Below are 22,322 nucleotides of genomic sequence, written 5' to 3'. Positions count from 1 at the left end.
GAAAAATCAAATTTGATTATAAAATCAATAATGTGAAAAAGTCAAGAAAATGTTTAATATAGTCCCCAAAATTGAAAAGCATTCTTTTCTGGTTTATATAGAAATTACCACAGGATTTGTCCCACTTAGTAAGAATACAGGTAGTCATTTTTCAAGATGTATCTTTTTATCAACCAAGGAATTTAATAGTTGATAAATAATTTCTTCCTGTGTCCATAGATGACATTTTCTCTCTTTTAAGTTCTTTGAAAAATGCCTTTGCCTCTTGATAACTTGAAGGATCTTTCCTTCTGTGCTTTTATAGTATTATTTCATCCCATATGACATTTACTATCTTGCATTTTAAACATTTATACAGTCTTATTTCATGCAAAACTCCTGACAAGTACCTTGCACATAGATGTTTTGTTACATATGTTGAACCGAATTAATGAAGCTAAACAAAGAGGAATTTGGTTTAAATTTGAGAATTTTATACTTTCACTAAAATTTTTTGTTTTATATAATATATTCCCTGGACCTATTCTAAAAATTACTTGGGACCCAGGGAAAAACACAGAGTACAGCAATTCAAATTTTAAAAATTTAAATAAGACTGCAAATAAAGATCTTGGTGCAAAATAGTAATTGCAGTTTAGTTCTAAATTTTGCTCTGAGTTTCCTGTTAGCCAACACAAAAGGAGTAGACAAACATAGCTTTCTAAAAGTGAAAATTAATGGGGGAAAACTAGGAGGCAGTTTGAGGACATAAAGTCTTAAACTTCAATTACAAACATTTTTTCATGATTTCTTCATTATAAACATTGAATAACAATTCATGCATTCAGTTTCAATTTGTAAACTGTTATAGACTCATCTTGTTTCAGCTTTTCTTGATTTTATACTTTGGGAGGAGACAGTAATGGTATGAGGTGTAGCACCTATGGCCCCACCTCTCATTCTAGAACCTGGGAGTTGTCTGAGCAGGCTAGGATTTGGGCTTCCAGTGGTCACTTTTCCAGTCTCCTTTCCTTCTGCTGGGCAGGGTCTCTGGCTCCAATGGGTATTGCTCTGTGAGAGTACATTCAGATTTACTGCAGGGGTGCTACACTGGTTGCAGCAGTGTTCCTCAGAGACCTTGTGTGCCTCTGCAGGACAACTCTGAGCATGGGAACTGAGTTTCACAGCTCGGAGGTTTCCAGGCTGCACAGATGGGTTATTGGACTCAAATCCATGTGAGGGCATGGAGTCTGTGAATTCTCAGAGAGAGGCCTTTTGTCTGTTTTCCACACAGAGCTCAGACCAAGGACGGAAGCTTCCTGGTATTCTCCTGTATCGATAGGCACACTTGTTTATCTGTACTTTAACTGGGAACATATCCCATCATGAATTTTAGCCTTCTGAAAGAATCTCAGCCCAACACACTGATTCCAGGAAACACAGGCCTCATCTTTTTCTATGCTATAGATGTTAATTCACTTCATTTATGGAACCGGGATTTGTGCATAGATGCATACACATGCAAACACACACATAACCAGGCAGCTGAAGTATGGCTTTTCCTTCCTGCTTTTTTTCAAATTTCTCTTCATTTTTGACCCTTGGGATTTCATTCACCTTATTTTCTTATAAGCTCAACCATGCATTTAAAAGATTTGCTTAGCAAAAGAAGTTAACCTGAAAAGACTGCATGTGGTATGTTCTAACTGTATGACATTCTCCAAAAAGTGAAACAGGGAAGACAGCAATGGTTGCCAGGGTTAGGAGGGACAAATAGGTGAAGCCCACAGGGGTTTTAGGGCAGTGAAACTATTCTGTATGTTTCTGTAATGGTGAATGCACGTCACTCTACATTTGCCAAAACTCACAGAATGTACACCAAGAGTGAAGGCTCACATAAACTGAAGACTTCAGGTACAAATAATGAATCAATATTAGTTCATTAATTGTAATGAATATTCCACATGGAATGTAAGATATTAACAGTGGGGAAACTGAGTGCAAGCAGCCGTGGGGCTGGGAAAAGGGGCACATGGGAACTTGGCTGCTCAGTTTTCTCTAAGTCTAAAATTGACCTAAAAAGAAGCCTTAAATTATTTTTTATTCATAAGTTTTATCTAGCATTTGAAGTGCTTTAGAATGGGAGAGTATTCATCTTATCTTTCATTTTGCCACAAAAGAAAGATTTTTCATTTCATGTTGATATTTTTAAAATTTTTAAGTTAAAATAGTAATTTATGTTTCATGTAAAGCAAATACTTCTATTTCCTTTGTCTTAGAACCTTCAGGGAGAGTTAGAACCAGCATCATTTTCCTGGACATATGAGGAAATTAAAGAAGTTCACAAGCGTTGGTGGCAACTGAGAGATAATGCTGTAGAAATCTTTTTAACAAATGGCAGGACACTTCTGTTAGCATTTGATAACACCAAGGTAAATTCAGCTTTATTAATAGATTTATACTGTTTAAGTGATCACATGACCAATATCTCTATTCATAATGATTATGTGGAAGTTTATTGTATTTGAACTTCAGTTCACTGTTCTGAAAGCCAAAAAAAGTTTTTATCTTATTTCTTGATCCTAATTGAAGTAAACCCTTGGATGTATGACGATTCTTTTTGACCTCAAAAATTGCATTAATTTGGATTCCCCAAAATGATGAAAAGGAGTAGTTCAGCTTTCTCGGCGCTGCTAGTTGTCCGTTTGTGACAAGCCTCTCTTGACCCACATCCTTCACCTACTGTTTCTCTGCTTTCCTTGTAGAGAATCCCGTGGGGCACTTGCATCTGCCTGCGGTCTCCGGTCCTCCCCTGCAGAAATGCTGCAGTCACTTCCGTCTCACCACTGTGGTCAGGGTCACCAGGGCCTCCATGGTGCTAAACCCTATGCTTGTTTTTTCTGGTCCTCATCTTACTGGGCCTGTCAGCAGCAGTTGATGAAGCTGATTGATCCGTTCTTCTTCTTTTTTTTTTCTTTTTTTTTAAGTTGTAGATGGACACATACCTTTATTTTATTTATTTATTTTGATATGGTGTTGAAGATCAAACCCAGGGCTTCACACGTGCTAGGCAAGTGCTCTACCACTGAGCCCCAGCCCCAGCCCTGCTCTGTTCTTAATAAAAACCTTTGCTGGACCTCTGGGCCACTACTTTCTCTTGGTCCTCCTTTTACTTTGCCAGCCATTTCTACTCGGTCTTAATTTGAAGACTCTTCCTGGAGGCTCACAGGGCTTATTCCTCAGGCCTCTTCTCTTTTCATCCAGTCTATGGCTTTAAAATGCCCTCTGCATCCTGACAGTTTACAACTTGATATCAGCACCTCGGTACCTTACATCTTAAATTCAGCACGTAAATGACACACTCACATGTTAACCCCCAATGTGGCCTCTCCATTCGGAAGTTAATGATTGGCATCTCAGATGTAACCCGTAGCAAAATGAACTCCTAATCTCCCTGCTCCACCAAGAGCTTCTAGCTTTCCCCGTCTGAATACATGGCAACTGTCTTTGTGATGTCCAGGCCAAAACCCTTGAGATTCTCTTAGACTTTCCGAACATGCAGAATTTGCTTCCTCTGCTGCCACCCTAGTTTGAGCCTCCATCCTCTCCTGCCTCAGTCATCTATAAGAGCCTCTTAACTGGCCTCCCTGCTTCCACGCACACTCCACCCAGATTGCTCTTGACACAACAGCTGGAGTATGTGGGGTCATGCTGTTCTTCTGCTCAAAACACTCCAGTCCCTTCCCAGTCACTTAGCCCTTACAGTAGCCTAAGGAAGCGCTGAATAATTGGGCACCTTGTTACCTCTCTGACCTCATCATCCACTGTTCTCTCCTCACCTATCTATTCCATCCATGGTGACTTGGCAATCTTCGGACTGAAGCTACAAGTTTGGGTTGTTAAACCCTGTGGTTCTGCCTGTTCCAAAACTGCAACCACAGTTTCTCATTGTTGTCACTTTCTTTCAGTCCCATCTCTCACTCTGGCCACTTGTGGCTCTTCTTCCTGCTCTGAGCGTTTACAATAAGTATTTCAAGTGTTGTCAGCAAAAGCTTGACTTGTCTGGGTTTTCCCCCCATGTGTTACCAACTGTCATTTAAATGGTTTAGAAGAATCAGAATACCATTTTACTGTGACAGAAATTTTGTGAATCTCTAAAAATAAGAAGAGTTCATATTTGTTTTCAATCAGTACTGGGAATCCCATTTACATAAGCTATTTCACTTCCTTCTTAAGAGATAGGTGTTTTCACTCCGTATTACAGATAACTCAGCACCAAGTCTAAGCAGGTGCACAAACCACATCTGTTTTAGCAGGTTGCAGACTCCAGTGCAGAGCCCCCTCCTCTTCCTAATGCACCACATTGTATTTATCCAAAAGGAAACTCTTTTTTCTTCATTTACGTTTCAGCATCTTTTTGCAGGGGTCTTTTCTGCACAGGTTTTCTTAGAAGTTATGAACAGATAATTATTGGGACATCTCTCTGGCAGCAAAGCACAGTGGCCAACAGCCCTGCCTCTGGAGGGAGGCTTGATCTGAACCTCAGTGCTCCACCAGTTAATTTTATTGGGGCAAATTTTTTTCTTGGAGGACTTGGGACTGATAGCAGCATGTTTTTAAAGCCACGGTTCTTTGGGAGAAAAGGGTGTCAAGAGCCTAAATAATATCTAGGTCTTTTATTTTTTTCTCCTTCCCTTTTAGGTTCGTGATGACGTGTACCACAGTATACTCACAAATAACCTACCAAACCTTCTGGAATATGGCAACATTACTGCTCTGACAAACCTGTGGTATACTGGACAGATTACCAATTTTGAATATTTGACTCACTTAAACAAACATGCTGGCCGATCCTTCAATGATCTCATGCAGTATCCAGTGTTCCCATTTATCCTTGCTGACTACATCAGTGAGACCCTTGACCTCAGTGATCCCTCTATCTATAGGTGAGTAGAAGCATCACCCCCTTTTGGTTTCACCTATGTTATATTTATGTCACTTAAGATTTTTATTATTAAAAAAATTCAAAGAGGCATAAAAATAAAATGACTGTGTAATAAACCCCCATATTCAACAATTATGAATTATAAAATCTTTATAATCTAGGGATTGCAAAATGGTAATGTCCTCTTCTCTCATTTGTTCTAAATTAGAAGAAATGTACAAGATAAACCTAGGATATTTTGTTGTGCCAGAGAATAAGGAAACTAATATGCTATTGTCAAAAGGACAGGGAAGCAAACTTGAGTGACTCTCACTACCAAAGATAGGACAATCTGAGAATCAGAGAACAACTGCAAGTAATTAAAATGCACTGAAGTGGAAAGATAGGTTAAGTTCCTAACTACCCAGGTTGAGATCTTTATCTTAAATGCTTGGGTGTGGAAGTGTTTACAACCTTTAGGATTTGGAACTATTCACATAGCCTTTACCAGTTGAGCATCCCTAATCCAAAAATCTGAAATCTGAAATGCTCCAAATCTAAGTTTTTGAGTATAGCACTTAAAATGTTTTGAATTTTGGAGCATTTCAGATTCCAGATCTTCAGATTAGGAAAACTCACCTATACTTTATTAAAGGAAAGCAAAACAAGCAAAACAAACAAAGCAAAATAAACTTCATTGGTCCACTGGTGATAACTAGAGCATCAATTTCTTATTTGGAAGTTTGAGAATTAAAGGACAAGAATTCATCATTTTTCTGTCTTTCCTGAATGAGTGGTACTTTAGAATAACCAAACAGATCTGTTTATAAGACAATACTTTGTTTATTTAGCTTGAAAATTTTTTCTCTTATGTACTTTAAGGAAAACTTCATTCTACATATTCCACTTGGTATATTAGCTATCTTAATTATAACTGCCAAAAAAAAGGGGGGCCTGATTCAGGCATTTCTCAAGAAATCAGGTTCATTTAATGCATTGTCAATTTTTAAAAGATCAGATGTCATTTTTATGCACTGCTGATGACGTTTAAGCATTTTGTACATTGCTGGTATAAAGAGAAATCTTCTCTTTTAGAAGGCAGTTTAACAGCGTATATCCAGAGAACTCTTAAAATGTGCACAGTCTGTATAGGAATTTAACTTCCAAGAATTTTTTCTTAGAAAATACTGAAGGATGTGTGCTCTACCAGAAAGACTCCCACTAACCTTGGGTGTCATGAGATAGGAACCACATCTGCCTGGTTCATTGCTTTTGTTGGAGTCTGGTTCTGCTTGCAAAGATTTAGCCATGAGCATAGTCCTCAAATCATTTTTCAAAGTAGCTAAAATTCAGAAAATATAAATGCCCAACACTAGATTTAATTAGATTTTTACATGTTATAGCTGTTAAAACCATATCATAACCTGACACAGTGGCACACTTCTGTAATCCCAGTGACCCAAGAGGCTGAGGCAGGATGATTGCAAGTTGGAGGTCAGACTCAGCAACTTAGCAAGGCCCTAAGCAACTTAGTGAGACCCTGTCTCAAAAAAGGACTGGGGATGTAGCTCAGTGGTAAAGTGCCCCTGGGTTCAATCCCAGTACAAAAAAAAAAAAAAAAATATATATATATATATATATATACACACACACACACACACACACGTGTATGGCAGGAGTGTATATTATTAGCATTGAATGTTCTTTTTACTTAAAAAAGTGGTAAATATGTGTGCATAGATCAAAAAAACATCTGGACAGGTGTATATGAAAATAATTACTTGTAAGTTATAGTATTACAGCAGATTTTTGGTTTATTCTGTTTGCTCAATTGTCATTTCTGATTTGTCAGCCACAACAATTAATATAATTTGTGCCCCAAATTGCCTATTTACAGATTTTTTTAAAAATTACATGCCAGGATCTTAAATAAGATTTCCTCTGATTTTGAGATATGAATTCATATCTATCCTATAAAACTGTTCTTACTTTGGACAAAGCTTTTAGAATTAGAAAAGTCTTACCAACAGAATTAGCATTTAATATTTCCAAGTTCCATGCCCCTAGGAAATAATAACTTATCAAAAAAAATAGCTGTTTCTGTACCTTGTAAACAGAACTGGTTTGACCTACTGCTCTAGTTATAGTACCAGATGTTGAAACTCTAGGTGTCCCAGCCCTGGACCAGAGCAGATGGCCCCAGGCAGAGCAGCCTGTCCCTCCTCATCAGAACCCTTCCTCTATTTCCAGGGCTGCACAGGGGTGCCTCTTGATTCCGTAGCATGGAAAAGTGAGGCCATGGTCCTTGCATTCTCTCAGCTCCAAGAATGTCGGCACGTGGTATCTGCATGGTGGGAACACCAGTGCTGACACAGTCACCCGTGTGCACGTGTGCCCAGGCTGTGCTCAGTGCAACCCTCAACACCCAGTCTTTACTGCAGTACTCGTTCCAAATCCCAACTTGATCATTTTCAGCATGATTGTATATTCAGTTTTTACTAACTGGGCTGATAATTACATAGCCTCTCCTCATGTTCATATTTCTGTCCAAGCATTCCTTTATTCTGCCTGACTCATCTAGAGTCTATAAAATGGGACAAGAACTTTCAGAGCTTCATAAAACCAGCTGCCATGGGCAGCATCAGTTATGACTTGGGGGAGGCTATGGAAGAAGGGGAGCAACTCTTCTTTAAGGTTACACATGAGTTAGGAATTCCAATACTGATAAAGATCTGTTGAAAAATTCTACCTTGATAGTTTAAACAGCCATGGTTTTAAGTGGTGACTGTTAATTGCAAAGCAACATGTATAAGCATAAAGTAAGGGCCGAGCATTTCACTGATCCCTTATTTACTCCCGGGATGGAGCAGCTTAGTCCTGGCATATCAAGTTGTTTCATATCTTTCCCATTATCCCATCCTTTGCAGAAATCTCTCTAAGCCTATAGCTGTGCAGTACAAAGAAAAAGAAGACCGCTATGTGGACACATACAAGGTAGCTTTGGCTTCTGTTCATACTTTGATAAGTGAAAAATGGAGTTTTGTTTTATAGTATTGATTTTTCTTGTTTTCATTTTCTTATGCCTTGACTGACAACTAGAAATCATATGAAATTAATTTTCTAAAAACTCTCTCAGAGAATTAAGAAAAAGAATACCTTTATTTTGGCATAAATTGAAAGCTAATATTCTCTTGTTTATTCAAATACATAATAATTGTATTTCTTATAAAAATCATAAAGATTTCCAGGGACCTGCTATTCATATCCCCCAATATAATTCACATAGCAAGATTAATATATTGATTATGTATCATAACCCTTATTAGTCATTGAAAAATTATTCATTAACTTACTAAAACAGAAATTTACCAAATTTCCTATTTTAAAAGTAGAAATGAGGGCTGGGGTTATGGTTCAGTGATAGAGTGCTTGCCTAGCATGCATGAGGCACTGCATTTGATTCTCATCACCACATAAAAATAAAATAAAGATATTATGTCCACCTAAAACTAAAAAATAGTTTTAAAAAAAATAGAATTTAATTACCTTTTACTGTGATATTAGTATTTTTGGAATTCTGTTGGAAATTGAAAAAGCTCACTTGCCACAATTACATTCTTCACAGGAGTGTCAAGATAAGAGCAACTGAATCAGTTTTCTCATATTTACACATTATTTTACATCATAGTTCCTCTAAGTGCCTGTGACTGTCACAGTTTGATTCTTCTACAGTTGAAAGTGGGGCTATCTGTGGGAATCCGAAAGGGACTCAAAGAGTCACTACACCCGACTTTGTTATGGAGCCAGAGGGAACCCAGGGGAGATGCACACAGTGATAGATTTCGAGTATTTGATTGACTTTCCTACTTTATGAGAGGAATATAGGAGTCATTAAAGATCACCACATTATTTCTTATCTCTGTGTAACTACACTGCAAAGCAGCCATAAAGTACTGTAGTAATACTGAAATGTGTGATGTCTGCATTGCTACTGCGTTTCCACTTCTGGAGAAGCATTCCCTCAGTACACGGTGAAACTTTTAAAACGCAGGCCTTTCTAGGGAGGGGAGCAGCTCTCGCTCTCTGAGTGCTTGATCGGCTTAGATGTTGGGAGCTGGTGTGCTGGGAATGAGGATGCAGGGCAGGTGGGTTTTCTGAGGAAGTAAGAGCATGGGGGTGCAGGTGCTGGGGAGCTCAGGGGGTCAGGCTCAGCAGGGCGTGGGCAAGACTCCTAGATCCTCTAGGTGGTTGTGCTCTCTGGACAGGGGCGGGTGGACAGCCATGGAGAATAGCATGAAAGGGTAACAGGGAAGGACGGAAAAGAAAGCCAGCACTTTCCCAGTATTGCCTGGAGCACATGATCATTGGTCCTCTGGGGCTTTGTTGCCTTCAGTATCTGGAGGAGGAGTACCGCAAAGGAGCCAGGGAGGATGACCCCATGCCCCCCGTGCAGCCCTATCACTACGGCTCCCACTACTCCAACAGTGGCACTGTGCTCCACTTCCTGGTCAGGATGCCTCCTTTCACCAAGATGTTCTTGGCCTACCAAGGTAAGGCTGCTTTTCATAACTGCACGCAAAGTCTGTTAGGTCATCAGAACAAAGAAATCTTTTGTTTGTTTCTGACTTCTTGAGAACTTACTGAAACCAATGAAACCACAGGAATTCTATTCATTCCTTCACCAAAGTCTTCCTCAAAGTACATGAAAGCACTTCCTCAAAGTCTTCAGCTCTAGTACATGAAATCATCTTGCTGTTATCTCAGTTTTTAACTTCAGTTTAAAATTGTCTGCTTATAAAAATGCAGTTCACTTTTTAAAAATTGAGATATATTTTATAAACCATAAAATTTGACCTGATTTTAAAGTGTATGTACTTCACTTTTTAAAGATTTTTAACCTTGTGATTATTTTAAAACACCAGCAAATACCATAATTTCATTTTTCTTTGTAGCTGAGTAAAACTCCACTGTGTATATACACCACATTTTCTTTATCCATTCATCTGGGCACCTGGTTACACTGCTATAAACATTGATGTCCCATATCACCATAGTATGCTGACTTTAGTTCTTTAGGATAAATACCAAGAAGTGGCGTAGCTGAGTCATTCCAAATCTTTTGAGGAAACTCCATACTACTTTCAGAGTGGTTGTACTAATTTGCAGTCCCACCAACAATGTATGTGTACCTTCTCTCCCACATCCTTGCCAGTGTTCATTATTATTTGTGTTCTTGATGATCGCTGTTCTAACTGGAGTGAAATGAAATCTCAGTGAATTTTGGTTTTCATTTCTCTCATTTCTAGGAATGTTGAACATTTTTTCATGTATTTTTTGGCCATCCAAAAGCTTTATACAGATTCAATGCAACCCCCATAAAAATAACAATGCTATTCTTCAAGAACAAGAAAAATAAAAGTCCCAAAATTCATTTGGAAGAATAAAAGACCCAGAATAGCCAGAGCAATCTTGAGCAACAAGAATGATGCAGAGGCATCACAGTACGGGACCTCACCTTTTCTCCAGAGCTCTAGTAACAGGAAAAGCATAGTGTTGGCATCAGAACAGCCCAGAACACCAGTGGAATAGAATTGAAGACACAGAGACAAATCCATGTAGACACAGGCATCTGATACTTGACAAAGGTGCCAGAAATATATGTCAGAGGAAGAATAGCCTTTTTAACAAATGGTACTGGGAAAACTGAATATCCATATATAGAAGAATAAAACTAGATCCCTATCTTTCATCCTGCACAAAAGTCAACTCAAAGTGGATCAAAGCCAGGTGTGACGGCGAATGCCTGTAATCCCAATGACTTGGGAGGCAGAGACAGGAGGATCGTGAGTTCAAAGCCAACCTCAGCAACCTTAGCAAGGTGCTAAGCAACTCAGTGAGACCCTGTCTCTAAATAAAATACAAAATAGGGCTGGGGATGTGGCTCAGTGGTCGAGTGCCCCCAAGTTCAATCCCCAGTAACCACCCCCCTGAAAAAAGTGGATCAAAGACCTAAGAATTAGTCCGGAAACTCTCTTACTGCTAGAGGAAAACATAAGTTCAACACTCCAACATATCAGTGCAGGCATAAAACACAAGAATTAAAACCTAGAATCAGTAATCAGAGTGACATCAATTTAAAAAGCTGCTCAGCAAAGAAATGAGAGCCAGCTTCTCCTCCAACAGGGGATTAATATCCATAAAATACAAAGAACTCAAAAGACTTAACACCAAAAAACAAAATAACTCAATAAAGGAGCAAAAGAACTAAACACTTCTCAAAAGAGAAATACAAATGGCCAACAAATATATGGGAAAATCTTCAAAATCTGTAGTTTTCCATCTTTATAACTCATTCACTCAGTAAAGAAATTACTATTGTGTGTCAATTATGTGTTAGTGTGGGTGACGCCAGGCTCCTGCTTTTATGGAACTTTTATTCTACTTGGGTAAATGATAGTAATCAATTAAATGATATAAATGATATAAATTTACCTAGTTATGTATATTATAAAAGCATGATGTAGATGAAAAATAATGGAAAATTATTTATGGAAATGTTTATTTTCCAGGATATAGATTATCTCTTAAACTGAACAAACAAAAATGAGCATTATTTTAATCTTTTTGAAGTAACAAAAGTTATGACAGGCTTCAAATGAAATTAAGTCTCTGTGTCTTAACTGTGTTATTTGTATTTCTTTGTAGATCAAAGTTTTGACATTCCAGACAGAACTTTTCATTCTACAAATACAACTTGGCGCCTCTCGTCTTTTGAATCCATGACAGACGTGAAGGAGCTTATCCCAGAGTTTTTCTATCTTCCCGAGTTCTTAGTTAACCGTGAAGGTACAGAGCATATCATTATAACTTGTGCTTCTGTGTGTGATAATGTTTTCATTTTCCAGAAATTAAAATATCCACACCCTGAGCTCCTGGAGCGCTGCAGGTGCTACGGCCAGGACCTCCAAGACTGGCCCTGGCTGCTTTCTAGAGCAACTGGGAGCTCACAGACAGCCCCCGCCCACCCTATGTGTACTTTATGTAAGCCCTCAATTTACAATGCACATTGTATCATTTCAAGACGCTTTTAGAATTGGTGAAAAAAGATCCTTCTCACTGTATTCGTGCACAATCAAGAAGTAAACAGCAATTCAGTTGTGTAGGGATCTTACTCAGCTTTCAAAAGGTTCTTTTTAATTTTTGTTCTGTTGTTCAGTTTTTCTGTTCATAAAAATGTAGCACAAAAACATTTCTATTCAAAGGTGTTTATTTTAGGACCTTTTTTTTTAATAAACATTTATAAGGATTTTTTTATTGTGCTAACAGACTAAGGGGACAGTCAGATATCAGCCCATTCATGTCCTAGAAGAATCCTGGTATTCCACGTGCTGGTATTACTTCATTGGCACAGCAGTGCATAGTAGTAATGAAATCAGAACAGATATACCATGAAATTAGTAGACTCTGACCGTTTATTTCTAGAATTGTGTGTACTTTTGTATTGGTTGGGTTTTTCAAAGTACAGAATACTAATATTTACTAAGTATTCTTAAATAATCTTAACTTATTAAATAAATTTATTTAAATGTTAATACCAAAAACCCAGAAATGCTTATTTGAAACTTTAGTTTGATTTTGATCAAGTTTACAGTTGACCAGATATTCCAGCACTTTTCACATCTGAAGATTTGATGAATGAGAACTTAATATTTGCAGTTAGTGTTTTTTTTACTTTTTCTTTATCCAAGTGGTACGTGGATCAAGTTGTCCTAAGTTTACCGAGGACAGCATCTATGCACATAGCCCTCTCCATAAACGAGAAAGTGAGTGAGCAGTGGTGTTTGTTACTGAGAAGGTCAGCGCTCCTTGCTGGTTGGAGCACACGCCCACTGATGCCAAGAACTCCTGAGGCCTGCTCTGTGTGCTGAAGAAGCATGCTTCGGCAAGTTGAACACTGCTCTTAACCTTCTCGTTTAGGTTTTGATTTTGGTGTGCGCCAGAATGGTGAACGGGTTAATCATGTCAACCTTCCCCCGTGGGCTCGAAACGATCCTCGCCTTTTCATCCTCATCCACCGGCAGGCTCTGGAGTCTGACCACGTGTCCCAGAACATCTGTCACTGGATTGACTTGGTGTTCGGGTACAAGCAGAAGGGGAAGGCTTCTGTCCAAGCCATCAATGTTTTCCATCCTGCTGTAAGTGACTCTTGAAATAATCTGCACATATAAAAACCTGAGTATTTTAGTTAGCTGGTAGGCTATTTCTTTAAAATACCCAAGTTATCAAACAGAATTGGCAATTACACTAATTTGTTATTATTGTTACCCAAGATCTTTGAGCTTTTAATATTTCATCTTTTAAAAAACATGTCTTAGGTGCCTGTTAAGGGTTCCTCAGGACCACCCCCAGGTTCAATGATTTACTAGGTTGACTTAAGGACTTATCATGCAAATCAGGTTTGTTATGGGGAAGGGTACAATGCCAAGTCAGCAAAGAGAAGAGGAACACAGGGCACAGTCTGGGGGAAACCAGCATGAACCTCCACCAGTCTCCTCCTGGAGAAGCACAAGAACACACTCGCTTCTCCAGCAGCAAATTGTGATGCACGCAAAGCATCGTCTGCCAGGAGGCTCACCAGAGACTGAGCACCAGGGTCTTTAGGGGGCTGCTCACAGAGGCTCCATCTGCCTGCACATGCTGGAGCTCCAGACTCCCAGAGAAGAGCAAGCGTTCAGCACACATAGCATTGTACAATTTAGGCACTGTGGGCCATGCTCATCGCTTCGGGAGTGGTGGAGGGATCTGACTGCCAAGTTCCCAGACGCCAGCCATGGGCCACCTGGCGAGCAGATCTTTCCAAGGAGAACAGTCAGCTTGCCATGTTAACTCTTTTCTGCACACTCTCCTACGTACATGCTCTGTTTGAAAACATTATTTTTCCTCATTCCAGAAACAGTGCATGTGCCTTGTTAGGAAAATTGCAAAATACAGACTAGCAAAAGGAAGAAGTTTAAAAATAAAACTTGATGTCACCATCCCAAGATAAATATGAAAACCACCTTCCAGACTTTTTCCTATACCTGCGTATCATTCCAGTAGTATAATAATATTAGTGCAGTTGGGGTACAGTACAGTTTTAAATTAGTCACATGGTATCATTCCATGTGATTTTTTTTTTCTTTTTGTTTTTTTGGGGTGCTGGGGATCGAACCCAGGGCCTTGTGTCCATGTGATTTTTAATGGCTACTTACTATTCCAAAGTATGACCGTATAGTAATTTATTTTTTCCAGTATGCTGCTGGATATTTAGTGAGAATCTGTTTAATATACCTGAGGTTATTTCTTTAATTTCCTAGAAGTATAATTGTAACACTTTTTACATGTACTTTTTTATGTTGTTGAATAGACTAGCCTTTTATTTTGAAAATCTTATCTACTCAAGAAACATTTCTCTTGCTAGGCTTTGAGGTGCAGGAGGTATCGAGAGTAGGTGGGGTTAGGAGGAAAGGTGGGGTAGATGGGTCTACCCTGCTGTGGAAGAGGGATTCCTCTGATGCCTGTTTAAGGAAATGTCTCCAGAAGCAGAAAGTTAAAAAAGCAAATGATGATAACAATATTTCCTGATGCTGCCTAGGGGTCCCTCAATACAAGTCCAGAGATTAACTATTAGTTCACTGAATATGATATTTAACCTCATGACTTCCCTAACTTTAAAATCAGCAGGTGGAAGTAGACTGATCTTGGACTTCATATCCAACTGTAATGTTCTCCATGGGTTGTGACAAATCTACAAGTGTTTTATAACAAATACAGCTAAAATGCGCAAACACCTCTACACCTATGCTTGTTTATTAAGCCAGAGACTCATTCCAAAAAGTAGTCTAAAAATAAAATTCTCTTTAGTCCGTTTGCTCTGTATTATTATTTTGGGTACCTCCAAGGTAATATAAAATGAAATTCCTTCAGAGATTTATAGTCTGGAAGAGAGAATAAGACAGACTTATGGACTATTCCAATAGAAGATATACACTTTGGGAAAGTTTATTTTGAAAAAGGAGAATAATAATTTTATACAGAACAGTAACAGAGGGGGAAGAATACCTTTTCCTTCTACTCATCCTGGGCGCATTGACCGAGACCTTTGGAATAAAAAGTTAACAAGAGAAAGGCATACAGATTTCTCTCATATGAAGTTTATGTGACATGAGAACATTAAGCAAATGAAGACCCCAAAAGTGGTTAAACCTGAGTGTTTTTATGCTGGGTTTGATAAAGAGGGAAGCATCATGGAGAAATAGGATAAAAGAAGTCTGAGCCAAGTGCAAGGAACTGGGGGAAATCATGAGGCCCTTTGACTCCATCCTCTCTGTGTGCCCTCTACCCTGATTGTGGAGCCAAGGATGCTCCCCTCCTCCAGGGGAGGAAGGGCACCTCTCACGAGAGGGTCTTCTGACCCTTCAAGGGAAGGCCAGAAAACCCTTTCTGGGTTTTATGATCAGCTTCAGGGGAAGATCAGAGAGTCCTTCCTCCAGCTTGAAACATTCAGTGTGCCTAGGTGCTGTGTTTTGGGGTAACATGTCCTGAATCCCATTGAGCACCAAATGAAAGGTTCAGATATAATTTTTGAGCTTCATTCATATTTGATCCTAAAATGCAACTTTTAGAGCAGTTGGGAATTTTGACATTAATCTCAGTATACTCTGTGCCTATAATCTTGCACCCACTTTTCAGTTATTCTTAAATAAAATTCACATTAAAAGTATGTGGGAAAAAACTATCTGAAGACTGAAACATACAAGGAAGTTTTCATCTGACTGGGAGGTTTTTCACTAATTCATTGGGTCTTTAGTATTTGAAAAAGGATAGAGTTTATACTATTGTTCTAAGAACTTAATAAAATTCAGTTCATGGGGCAGTGTGGTGATTAAGTGCATAACTTTGAATTCAGAATTGAGTTCAGATCCCCACTCTGTGACTCCGCCACTCATGGGACCGTGGGCAGATAGCTTAACCTCTCTGCCTAAATGTACACTTTTGTAAAGTGTGAATAACAACACCAGTCTCTTATGTGAGGAATCAAATTCCTAATAGAATAATGACTACCATACAATTAAGTACAAATGTTGACTTTTTTCCAAAAGGCATAGAGAAATGCCTTTTACCTTCCTTAATTCATCATTCACTATTACTCCGGGCTCTCTTAGAAACTGATAGCACAGAATGTAAAGAAGCACAATTTTAAAGTAAATTTTAAAAGCACTCATTTGATTTTATTGAGTACCTGCAGGCAAGCAGCCCTGTGAATGGCCCTGGTTGGACAGGCATTTGCAGTAACTATTTGATCCCTGGTGCTGGGGGTAGAGAGTGAAGGCAGTAACAATGAAGATTCTTTGACGTGAAGTGTCTTTGGCATTTTATTTTGGTGCTTATGGAAATGTTATTACCCAGATGTTGTTGAAGTTTCTGTGACTGATTTAATGCCAAAAGCTAGACTGTCCACTTGGGTATGCACAGCATATGGCAGGTCTGGTGCCAGCCACTAGCTTCCGTGGCAAGGAGTGAATGCATAACATCTCCACATGACCCTGAAGTGCAGCCACACCAAGAAATAAATGCAAAATAGCACCCCTTTCATCAACAGGCCTGGGGCTCTCACTGCTGCTCACTAGGTCCACTTGTAATTTTCATTGTTTTAACTTCAGTTTTTCCTTTTCTTATATGTTACTTTGGACAGCAACTTCTTTAGCAATTTCATATTACATATGAAATCTTGTATGATATGCTCAAGCATTAAATTAAAATGGTTTTATAAACACACCTAATTAGCATCAATCAGACAAGAGACATTGTTTTTGTTCACCCATTTAGAAACATTAATTATTCTTACTTTTATCTTAGACCATTAATAGATAGCTAACCTGACCAAAAATGTCTTTAAATCATTTGCATTTGAAATAGGAGTAAGCCATTGCCTAAAGAATAAAACTGATTGTGGTTTCCCTTTGGCATCATGCCAAGTCTTGCTTATACGATGTCTTGTGTTCTTTTGCTCTTTCACTCTGCAGACATATTTTGGAATGGATGTCTCTGCAGTTGAAGATCCAGTTCAGAGACGAGCCCTAGAGACCATGATAAAAACCTATGGGCAGACCCCTCGTCAGCTGTTCCACACGGCCCACGCCAGCAGACCTGGAGCCAAACTCAACATTGAAGGAGAGCTCCCAGCTGCCGTGGGGCTGTTAGTGCAGTTTGCTTTCAGGGAGACCCGGGAGCAGGTCAAAGAAATTACTTGTCCGGTATGTCACTCATATTTCAGTATTATTCAGCAAAACCTGATTGGACTGCTATGGTTCCAGGCAGTCTGGAGTGGGCTCTGGAGTCACAGAAATAAATAGCATGGTCCTGGCTGTGAACAGCCCTGCAGGACAGACTCGGGCAGCTAAAGCAGTAGCAGCGTGTGGTGAGTGCTGTGCCAGTGACAGGAAGGAGTGACGGAGAGCTCAGTGGGAGGGACTGGTAATGTCAGACTGCGGCCTCCCTCGGGGGAGACAGGGAAGGGTTTCATTCTGAGAGGGAAAGCTTTAGCCGGGCACAGGGGCATACTCCTGTAATCCGAGCAGCGCGGGAGGCTAAGGCAGGATCATGAGTCAAGTCAGCCTCAGCAACTTAGTGAAGCCCTGGCTCTAAATAAAATACAAAAAAGGCCGGGGATGTGGACTCAGTGCTTAAGTGCCACTGAGTTCAATCCCTGGTACCAAAAAAACAACGAGGGACAGCTTTGCAGAGTGTGACATAATAGGAGGAGAGGAGCCCTGGAGACTGGTGCTCAGCCAGCACGTGAGGATGCCCATGGAGACACATAGGCTGGTCCTGTTGTTCTCGTCTCAAGCCACAGCTTAAGGGCTGGCATATGGCTTCGTGGTAGAACCCCTGCCTAGCTTGCCCATGGTCTTGAGTTCAATCCCCAGCACCACCACTATCAAAAGAGCCCTGGCCAGAGGTGTGGCTGTTTTGGTTCACACTTGCTGGGGAACTTTACACAGTCCTTGGGCCTCCCCAAACTGTAATGATAAAAAACATAGCCTCTAACAATAGGAAGTAGGTATAATTTTTTTTTTAAATAGAAAAATAAAGAAACAAGCCTTAGAAGTAAAATGGATTTTAATCTTCAATTAAGTTCTTCATATCAAAGCAGTGTGAGGTGGTGGAACTTGGATTGTGGAGTACTGAAGTTTGCAGGAGGCCAGTGAAAATGCAACAGGAAGAAGGGAGACCCTTAAAGAGGAGGCCAGCAGGGGTCTGCAGCTGCAGGAAGCCACGGCCCATCTTCAGAGGAGACTCCACAAACCTTGTTTTGACAAAGTTTTATATAATATTATGGCTTAAATATGTCAGATAGAACACTAGGTATAGATTCTTTATGCTTGCACACGTCAGATTTGCATGTTAAATACAGAACTCATTCAACTAGTAAAATTCAATTAAAAAAACATTAATATGATAGACACTATTGTTTTGGCACAACCAGATCACAATGTTGTTTTTTGTGTTAGAAAGATGTGTTTTTATTGGTGTTTTTGAAGACTTACAAATCATTTTAGCTGCTATAATTATCTTAATTGCTTTTTTTTAACAATAATCCATTACTTTTTCTGGTCAAAATAATTTAACAGTATGAGTCTTAAAATTATAAGTGCCACCTGATTTACTATTGTACTTATTGCTAACAAGCCATCCTAAGTTGGCCTATGTATGGGGTTTGGCGGTGTGTCTGCTGGCGGTGGGACGTGGTACCAGCTTGCCTTGTTGCCGCCTCAGGACCCTCACCCTGTCCGCCGCCTCCTGGAATGGCCCATCCCAGGAGGACCCGGTTGGCCTCACTGCCTCCAGGTCTCTGCCCAGAGTCTCCCCGGAGAGTCATCTAACCCCATAGGAAGCCGCAGCTGTCACTGCTCCCCGAGGCTCTGCTTCCCAGCACGTACCATCTACGTGTTTGTTTACTCGCTGTCCCCCATCCCTACTCGACTGCAGCTCCCTGGGAAAGGACTCTGTCTTGCTCATCACAGTGTCCCCAGCCCGTAGGATGGTGTCTGGCTGGCTATGGACACTTACTATTTCTTAAAATAACAACTTCTCAGTTGCAAGTTCTTTAGTGTTTGACTTGTCTTTACTTCTGGCTGACATGTAATAGCATTTATGCCAATGCTGCTCTGTATTTGAAGCACTTTGAGAGCTTCCACAGGGACTCTCCGTGGCCTTCAATTGGTTTCTGCACTGAGTTTAGACCCAGGCCACAAGCTCTGAAACCCAGTGGCTTAAGGGATCAGCAGAATGATCTGTCACTTCTGTGAATTTCAGTTAATTGTGGTAGTTAAAAACAATCAGAGCTATATGAGAAGCATTTCTTCCTTCCTGCTAACTGTAATATAAAGTGGTTGCCATGGGTCTTTGTATGTAATTGAAAAACAAAAGTTTAACTCTGCAATTCACATGAAAGGATTTTTGGGGCAAGGACTTACGAGTGATAAGTTGCTAGAACTTAGTACCACTTTTTCTCAATTTCAGCATTCATAGGCTAAAGACTCACAAAAGAGAGCTTGATTGGGTGCAGTGACACACGTTTATAATCCCAGCGACCTGGGAGACTGAGATAGGAGGATTGCAAGTTCAAGGCCAGCCTCAACAACTTAGCAAAACTGTCTCAAAATAAAAAATATGAAGGACTGGGGATGTAGCTTAGTTTAGAGGACTTGCCTAGTATGCTTGAGGCTGAGTTTGATCACCTACACCAAAAAAAGAAAGATTCTCAGAAAACCCGATGCTGACCGCTCAGTCCCCATGTGAGTGTTCCTGAAGCTTCTCAGCTTTCCCAGAGGTGCTCACTGTTCAGATCACTGGATGCCACTTATATGAAGTGGCATATATATGAAGCTATATATGAAGCTGGGTGTGATAGCCTGTGTCTTTTGTCCCAGTTACCCTGGAGACTGAGAAGGGAAGAATCTCTTGAGCCCAGGAGTTAGAGAGACCAGCCTGGGCAACATAGTGAGACCCCATCGCAAAACAAAACACTGCCCCATTAATGGTCTAACAGAAACAGTACAGCCCCTAACTGGTATGCATTTTTAAAAAGATAATCAGTGATGCCAGGTTTTTTTTTTTTTTTTCATTCATTTGGAAAATTACATAAGCAAATTGCACTGAAAATATTTACAGGTTTTTGTGTGTGTGTGTGTGTGGAAATGACTGAAATTTGCTTAGTGTTATTTTTATTAGATTTACATAGCACGTCCTTTGAAAAGTTGAAAGTAAAATAACTAGTAAATGTCTACAACAGATAAAAGCCATTGAAGAATAAAAGATTAGTAGAGTCTAAAACAATAAAAAAAAAAAAAAAAAGAGCATGGAACGAGCAGAGATGGTGGGAGAGATGCTTCAAGGACCTGGTTCTTCCCTCCTTACCTTTCCTCTCCACACAGGTTTCCACTGGGAACAGAGGAAAGGTCTGGTCACCATTCATGGGCAGGCACGGGTGTCCCTATCTACCTCTTCCCCATCTGTCTGTGTCCCTATCCTGCTTTTCTTTGAGCCCACCACTTCTGCTCTGGGATGGTGCTTTTGTTCTCCAAAACTTTCTGGAGGACTGAGCACTCTGGTCCTCTCCATGGGCCCCACTGATAAGCCCTTTCCATTCGCTCCCCAAGCATCCACGGAGAAGCTTCCGATCCCAGGCACATGGACCAGTCAGTGGTGGCCCTGTCTTCCAGGAGCTCATGGTCAAGTGTGCTTGTCTGTGCCACACGTGGTCTGAATTTCTAGCTGTCATGTGTACATTCAGCTTATCTTCCAGTTACAGTCCCCTACAGGCATCAGCTTTAGCTTAGGTATTTCAGCTAGCCTGAAAGAACTATGCCATAGTAAACTTTGTTTTCAAGGAATTTTTAATTATTAGCCAGAAATTTTCATGCAGGCTAGGCCAGAGCCACAGAATAAAAATCAAATAAGGAACACGTTCCTACCTGCTAAGCCTAGGGAAGTAAAAATATGAAAAATACTTCTTGCCCTCAAAGAACTTAGGATCAGATTGTTTTCTCTTGCTTTGTTTAGAATCAAAGTAGAAATAATTCTGTACTCACCGCCTTTTTAAAAGTCACAATTTTCCCTTTCCTTGGTTGTAGAGCCCTTTGTCGTGGATCAGAGGCTTAAAGTGGGGGGAGTACGTGGGCTCCCCGAGTGCTCCTGTGCCTGTGGTCTGCTTCAGCCAGCCCCACGGAGAACGATTTGGTTCTCTCCAGGCGCTGCCTACCAGGGCAATCTGCGGTTTGTCCCGAAATTTCTGTCTTCTGATGACTTACAGCAAGGAACAAGGTAAAATAAAACAGTAAAAACCATTCTGGGGACATCTTTCATTAGAATATTTTCTGCTCAACTGTGCTGCTGTTTTGGGTGACTTCTAAAGTTTTCTCAGTCCTTGGTGAAAAACTCTACTTGCATGTGCAGTTACTTAATGCAACATATGTGAAAAAAGATAGAATTAAATGCAGTACCATTTAAAATGAAAGGAGGAATTGGAAAGAGACAAGGATAAATGTCCATGCTCACAGGGTGAAAGCCCCTTGAGCCCTGCAGTAGACATGTATCTAGAAGACAGGTCTCAACCTCAGCAGATGGAGCCACAGGTTTAAACCACAAGGAGAATAGACCAAAGGAAGTAGGAGAGCTGTGGAAGGCGGCTTTGAAACATGAATGGATGCAAAGTGGGGCTTTTCTGATCCTCAGTGCCAGTCGGTGACAGGGGCATATGAAGAGTGCTGTGCAGCAGGACGTGCGTGCCTGAGTCCCCTAGACCGGGAAAGTAGCGACATTCTCTGCTGAAGCAGTCCCTCGGTCCTTCCATATTAGGATTTCCCCACCCAGGAGGCCCAGGTGTGGGCGCTGAGAAGACTGCCTGAGAGCCAGCTGTGACCTGATGCCCAAGGGCAGGTCACACTGTTGCCATTTAAGTTTACCTTCCAGGCACGCTGCTCCTCAGGAGAGGTCTGCCGGCAGCCTTCTCTAGCACCACGGTACACGGCGCCAGCACCCAAACCAAACAGGTCACCTAAAGGAGTTACATGTGCTGCGTGGCCCCTGGTTTTCTCAGGCTCACTCTTATTCTGCCATAAAATGAAGGATAGTTCTTATAGCTGGTAGGAATGGGGCGGGTGCGTGCCATTTCTTCTCGGGTTGGCATGTCAGGCCCAGCTCAGACTGCTTGATCTTAATGATGGGGATGTCAGTGGTTTATTCTCACTAGGGTGTTGCACTAATTATGAAGTGTTACAATTAATTTGCTGCTAATAAGGCTTCAAATACTAAAATGTGTAAATGATTTACCTTTAAAGAAATTAGAGTAGACCAGGGTTTATCTCTGTTTGTC

At 40.4% G+C, this 22,322-nt stretch overlaps 1 protein-coding gene across 3 annotated transcripts in view; it reads left to right on the top strand.

The window, feature by feature from the left end:
- The window catches only part of Lyst (lysosomal trafficking regulator), a 149,638-nt gene that overhangs the window by 109,378 nt on the left and 17,938 nt on the right, over positions 1–22,322 (top strand). For all 3 annotated transcript variants that reach the window (XM_047520102.1, XM_047520101.1, XM_047520100.1), the window contains 8 exons: positions 2,259–2,411; positions 4,681–4,925; positions 7,831–7,897; positions 9,297–9,453; positions 11,609–11,749; positions 12,881–13,098; positions 16,969–17,199; positions 21,082–21,271. In XM_047520102.1, coding sequence (XP_047376058.1) covers positions 2,259–2,411; positions 4,681–4,925; positions 7,831–7,897; positions 9,297–9,453; positions 11,609–11,749; positions 12,881–13,098; positions 16,969–17,199; positions 21,082–21,271 — 1,402 coding nt within the window. The remainder of the gene's footprint in view (positions 1–2,258; positions 2,412–4,680; positions 4,926–7,830; positions 7,898–9,296; positions 9,454–11,608; positions 11,750–12,880; positions 13,099–16,968; positions 17,200–21,081; positions 21,272–22,322) is intronic.

The sequence above is a fragment of the Sciurus carolinensis genome, chromosome 12, assembly GCF_902686445.1.
Source record: "Sciurus carolinensis chromosome 12, mSciCar1.2, whole genome shotgun sequence".
Lineage (NCBI taxonomy): Eukaryota > Metazoa > Chordata > Mammalia > Rodentia > Sciuridae > Sciurus > Sciurus carolinensis.
This window is presented reverse-complemented; position numbering and strand designations above follow the sequence as displayed.